Raw genomic sequence first — 6,581 nt, forward strand, 5'->3', positions numbered from 1 at the left:
AAACAAGCTATCTAACAAGCCGTTAAATCAAATCAAGGAAATGGGCCACTCTATCAAGCAGGTTCAGCATTAAATATTATGTTTAAACAATGTGTGTGTGAAAGTTTTACCAGTGGAACTGTGGTATTCGGGCTCTGTCGGAAAGTCCTCCCCTCTGCACGTTCTAAACACATAGTGCATGTACTTAACAGATACAATTTGGAGCTTATATCTCTGAAACTCCATTTGTAGTCCCAAACAATACCCACCTTCCAAAGGGCATTTTGCCCAGAATTTTATGGAATTCTAAGTACCTTCAAAATTAAACACGTGATTAAGTGTGAGAGGTTTTTTGATGTGATGATGTATTGTCATCTTAGAGCCAATCTTTGTCCACACTCATTTAAACTTTGTGCCTTATATGAGGCAAATCTAATTCACCTTCCCCACCCTCCACCTTCCCCACCCTCCACACACATACAAGCACACTTCATAAAGGCCTCTACTTCCAAAAAAAAATCTATTTGATTATTGCCAATATATACATTACACAGAAAGTACCTAATATTAGGTACACCCAAATTAGTCCCTGGTATGTTGTTTCAGGTAGACTTGGAAAAAAACAAGAGGCTGCTGTAGGTGAAATATATGAGCTTAAATAGACCTTAAGATTTAGTTCACCAAAATTCAGCTGTATGCATGATGCGTGCAGTCACAGCAAATTAGTTCTAGCATTTATTCGTTTCTGCACAAAAAACCCTCTCCAAAAATATGGCCAAAATGCACAAGGGTAATGAGTTCATTCAGATAAGAGCAAGTTTGGGATTCATATTTGTTTTTTTCTTTTAAAAAGGGCAATAAACATGAATTCGTGAACATGAATTCATGAACATTCAAAGAACATGAATTCATAGTCACACCCTCATTCTTTCCAAGGTGGAAAAGTGATAATGAAGTTTAAATGACCAGTTTGTGTCTGTCCCCATGACCACTCCAGACAAGCAGCATGGACTGTCTTTTTGTTGCAACTCAACAAGGAATTATTTGTGGCAGAGGCCACTAATTTCCGCATATTAATCAGGGGGCCCCTCTCGCCTGTAATTGGATGCCCCCAAGTGAAGAGTGTGGCATCATTGTCAGCCTCCATCGCCTCATCTTGCGCTATTGAGCACTCAGGAACAAGGGGGCTTCGGTGAGATGAATTAGACCTGACACAGCCACAATGGGGAAGGGGGCCCCATCAATTGAAGCACACATCCCCAGTAGCCTATCTGAGACTTCATCCAAAAAGAATAAACAACTTCAGCGTTGTTAAAAAGAGAGAGAGAGAGAGAGAGAGAGAGGAGGGGGAGGAGAGAGAAGAATGCCAGCCACCCTGAAGGGAGGACAAAGCAGGCATCTAGGCGCTACAGCCCTTTAAAAAAATTCCTAACAAGGCGAGTCACCCCTTTTCCTTTTTAAATGGAGCAGCAATTCCATCCGTCTGGAGAGCTGGGGGCTATGAATGAAAATCTTTTCATTGAGGCAAATCAAAACTGTGAACATAAATCACTTGCTGCAAGATGCAACAGGTTCCAACTGGTCACATACCTTGAGCCTCCCAATTTTATAAAGGCCAGAGAATAGGAGAATTGTGGCAAAGTTGTATCAAAGGGAGGTCTTTTTCCCTCCATCAGTGAGGAGGAAAGCCAGGGTAATAATAATCATAACAACAACAATAGTAAAAAAGGAGCCCACTATGTTTAGATAACCAGGGGGACATAATAAAATGCTGGAGGCTCCCAATATTTGTTCCTATTCATTGTTTTGCTTGCATAGAGCTGGAGTTTTCCCTTAATATTAGTCTTAACTTGAGCCAAGAGGCCTGTTTCCTTTTCAGTTATCCCTGCCTTGCTTGGCCATGCCAAAGCACCATTCATTAAGCTCAATTATGTGTTAACTTCAAACAACCCCTGGTAATTTTCTCTTCCCCTCCCTAACCTACCACAGCACAAAGGCATCCTTCAGTGAAAATATATTTAAGAAAAAAAACACAAAGCTAAACAAATCCACTCCTACAAGGCAGAAAAATCAAGAGCAAGCATAAAAAAAAATTCCACTTAAGATCACCTTTTACTGTAATCTCTTCTATCTGGAGAACCATATAGACACATACATCTTAAACACTTCCTGTGCCTTCACCTTGGCACACCACTTTTCTTTCCTTTCAAATAAGTACCAGTAGTTCCTATACTGTGCCTTCTTAAGTGCTCTGCCATTAACTTTGGGCACAGGACATATCATGAGCAATGTTCAAGAAGACCTGATCCAAAGGCTACTGAGAGTCAATTTCCGGCTGCCTTCAGAGGGCTTTTAGATCAGGCCCACCAGGCATTAGAGAAAAAAAACACAACACATTTACAATGCATCTAGATTAGGTTTGGTAAGGAAAAAATGCAATACCCACCACCAACAGCAAAGTCAAGTTCACATGCTACAGAAGTCACATATTCATCCTGTTCTAATTTCTACCTGGACATCGCTAGTCAATACTAGTCAATATAGGAACCATCGGGGGGAAAAAAGCAAGGGGGAGGGGAGGAAGTCGGGGGAAGGACAGGGGAGGAACCCTTGCTATCTAGAAAATAAATAAAAATACAAAGCCAATCAGCTCAGTATTCAGCACTCCTTACTCAGGCAACATTGCTACTGACTTCAGCTAAGTGCTGAATAGAACCCAAAATCTCAGTGACCTCAGGACTATTTCTAAAAGCTATGTAAAATTTTCTGAACCCGGCTCACATTCACCGATGCATTTTTCCAGTTACCCATGTGATGTGTAGCACAGTGTTTAATAAAGGCTCTGGATGTGCTTTCTAAAAGAAACATAACAACACTGACAGTAGATCAAAGTACTGGACTCTTAGCAGTCTTCCAACCTTTGAACTACTCTTGTTTTCATCACTGTTACTGCTAACACAACAACCTAGGTTAAACATCCCCACAGTCAAAAGGGAGACTATATAGTTACAAAGAAACAGCAGGTACAACTGAGACAGCTTCAAACCAGGCAATTGAACATTAGGATTCTTTGCCATCTTGTTCTGCTTGAGTCTCTGTCCTCAAGAACACGTTTGATTTTCCAAAAACATCCGTTTAAGATTTTAAAAAACTGCTTAGAAGGGTTCTAGAACTCCAACTGTAGAAGCAGAGCATTGAGATTTTTTTCTGGTCAATCAAACTTGTAAACTGCTTGCCATGCTGATGTTAGGCCCAGGATGAAAGGCAAAGCTGAGGCCTACCAATATTTAGGGACATTTAGAGATTCTGAGTTCTACCTCCAAGCAGATCTTTCTGAGAGAGTGACTATGTGAGGCCATTATTTTCTTTTTCCATCTGACCAAATTTATCCTTGATGCTCCTGTGCAGTACCTTACATCAAGGATGAATTTGGCCCAAATATAACCATCCTCGGCTTCCAAGTTAGGACACCTTTTCTTGAGACCAAACGACTGAGAGCCATGCTAGATTAAGCACTCCTTTGGCAGAATTACCCTTGAACGTTACTACTTTATACAGTGATGCAGCTCATTCCCAGGGCAATTTTATTTAGTCAAACAAGATCCGTGACGTTCATCTTTACATGATCCCGCAGGCTTCCCTCAAAAGAACATTTGTTTTGGCTGCTTTTGCTTCCTTATTCTCTTGTCACCTTTGGGCCTCTCTTGCCATAGTAAAGGCAGTCACATGAAATGTGATTAACTTTTTTAACTGATCTACCCTTTGAAACATGCCCTTGTCTTGTCACCTTCCTCCTCTCACTCAGGAACGGTGGTGTCTAGAGATTAGAAAGACAGCGTCACTCTCCCAGTCTTCCTTTCCTCTCCACTTGTTAGGATTCCATTGGTAAAATGTACACACACTCCCATACCACCTTTATACACAGAGTTTAGGGAACTAGCACAAATTCACAGTGCCCTTGAAACCAAAGATCAGGCCTCTGAAAATGCGGCCTGGAGAACAGTCAGTGTCTCTGGCTCCTCCTGAGGTGGCCCCTGCACATGGCTTCGGCATGACACGTGGTGCAGACGGCAGAGACTCAATCCTGTGCCAGAAAAGCCTCCACGCTGTACGGCCCTCCTCCAATCCACCATCCGCAGACAAGGGGAAAGGGCAGACAAGGGGGAAGGGGCAACTCGAAGAGAGAGATTATGAACTCCAATATAAAGCTAAACACGCACAAATCTTCCTGCCTAAAGACTTTCAAAACTGCCTTACAAGGAATCCATAATGAGGGACTGTCCCTCTAGAACAGGGATCTTTTGACAGGCCTGCCCCAGTCTTGATACACACCGATGAAGAATCTAGCCATGCTGAGCTTCAACAAATCCCTGAGCTACAGAAATCAGTTTATTTCTCCTCCTTACTTGCAGAGCTTTATGTATTTACTTCATTTAAAAACTCAGAAGAGAAACATCTTCTGAGAAACTTACCTTCTGCAAAGTAATCCACCTTCTGTAAACAATGTTACAACAATCAGTGCTTAAAACTACTGGCACAGAGTGCTGTGAACTTGGCTTACAGTAAATCTAGGGGCAGCCTCATAAGTTGTGGGGGAAAGTGTGTGCTTGGCTAAGGGAACAACACACCTTTTTTTAGCGTGCAGGGCTCATACCTGTAGCGCACAGAGCCACAAAAGTCTGGGCATGTTTACGAATAATCTGCTTGGTGTCCTCAGTCAGAGGCATTTTAGTAAGGAAATGTTCAATGAAATCGTGAGGGGTCACTGCAGCCAGATTCCATTTCAGCTTATTCACCAGAAGCAGCTCCATTTGCTATGAAAACAAAGAGGAAGGGGGAAAGGGAAGTGAAGAAGAAGGAAAATGTGGTTAGAAACTCTGTGTATAAATATCTTAAAATGGTATCTAGCTTTGAATTGTGTTTATCTGATTATGGAATCCTAAAGCACTGGCATCTCTTCGATGCACTGGCTCCCTGGGAGGCTGATAACGAAAATACTTTGTGCTAACCAGTGCTGCTCCCATGCTGTTGGCAGTGTTCACAAGCAGGATGGTGCCTAGATGTGGCTACCTTTAGGTATGAAACTTAGGTCCGTTCCACCTCTACCCCCCCCACACGTCCCCAGCACCCAGCTGCTCTGAAATGAAGCATGTGAACTATATGCTCCAAACACAAGAGGGCGCCACCCGCCCATATTTTTTTGCCTACGCTACTGTACTTTCAGTGAGGTAATAGGCAAGGATTTCACATATTAGGGACTTGCTCAAATTAAACTAAGCTGGCTCAGTCCTAACCAGCACTGGGAAGAGGGTGCAGAGGACCCCCACGTGGCTCATGTTACTGGAGTGGGGAGGGTCCACTCTCCCTCTGGGGCTCTGCAATTTTTTTTTTGAGGTAGCCCTGAAAGCTACATTTGCTGCTGCCACGTGCAATAATGAAGTTACTGGGAAGTGGTGGGTAGATGAGGGCTAATTCTCCTGAATGAACGGTGCACAATTATGCAGAGGCCCTATAGGCAGATGTGAGGAAGTCAAGAGGTCCTACGGGCAGATGTGAGGAAGTCAGCTGCAATTTCTTCTCTGAAGCCTGTCTTTTTTGTCCTTCCCCCCTTTCCCGATCTTGCTTCCACTGGTCTGCATTGGGCAGGATTGGATTTGGGTCTCCCAAGGAGGCGAGCCCCAAATTACCAGTAATTCGTCCGGCCTGATGGAGTTGTCTGTGTAAATGCACAGCTTCTCTGCCGTCAGCGGGATGGTTTCCTTCATTTTCGAAGCCACGAACATGCAGGTCGCTCCCAGCAGCTGCAACCGGCTCTTCTTGAGGGGCTCGAAGGACAAAAACCTGTCCAAGTAATTCATAGCCAAGGGGAAGACCTCCTCTTCGCATTTCTGCTCCTCACAAACCTGCCAAACCAGAGAGGTCCTTGAAAGGAGGCCTGGCATCAATAGGGAGTCGAGCCCCACTCCCTTCCCTCCCCCTTTGCACTCCGCTGCAAGGCTGAATATTGGGGGGTGGGGGGATATGTGAAAATGCCCTGAGTAAAACCCATGTGGGAAGGGGGAGGATGAGAGGAACCAAACTGAGAGTGAATGGGGGGAGGGGGGAAGGCTATGTAAAAATGTGGGGTTAAAAGAAAAAAAAGGGGAGGGGGTCATTCCCCTGGATCGATGGAGTGGGGGATCCACAGGGCCCGCTGGATCCCAGCCGGGTGGGATCCCCTCAGCAGCGCTGCTAGCCGCCGGGGGGGAAGCCGCGCTCCAGACACAAAGGTGGCGTCCGCCGGCCGCATTTCCCCAGACGTCATCTTTTCAAAAAATATTTAAAAATATTTAAAAAATCCCCCGAGCCTCCTCAAGGGCCTGAAAATGCCCCTCGGGGGGGGCTTGACCCAGCCGGCTCGGCAAGCCGGGCGGGGAGGCCAGTGGGGGGTGGCCCCGAAAGCAAAACCCCCGGTCCCCCCGTTCCCCTCCTCCACCCGGCCAGCCAGCCGCGTGCGGCTGCAGGGACCGCGCGGGCCGCCTTCAGAAATTAATTAAAAATAGTCGGCGGGCGCCCACCGCGGCGGGGCGGCCACCACAATGTGGCCCGGGCTCCGGGGGTCG

The 6,581-nt window shown here is 45.4% G+C and overlaps 1 protein-coding gene across 1 annotated transcript in view; it reads right to left on the bottom strand.

Moving 5' to 3' along the window:
- CCND1 (cyclin D1) overlaps positions 1 to 6,581 on the bottom strand; it is a 26,906-nt gene that overhangs the window by 19,264 nt on the left and 1,061 nt on the right. The window contains exons 2-3 of the mRNA XM_019519450.1: positions 5,667 to 5,882; positions 4,634 to 4,793 (exon numbers count right to left, since the gene is read on the bottom strand). Coding sequence (XP_019374995.1) covers positions 4,634 to 4,793; positions 5,667 to 5,882 — 376 coding nt within the window. The remainder of the gene's footprint in view (positions 1 to 4,633; positions 4,794 to 5,666; positions 5,883 to 6,581) is intronic.

This window comes from Gavialis gangeticus, unplaced genomic scaffold, assembly GCF_001723915.1.
Source record: "Gavialis gangeticus isolate Ggan-Ray unplaced genomic scaffold, GavGan_comp1, whole genome shotgun sequence".
Classification (NCBI taxonomy): domain Eukaryota; kingdom Metazoa; phylum Chordata; order Crocodylia; family Gavialidae; genus Gavialis; species Gavialis gangeticus.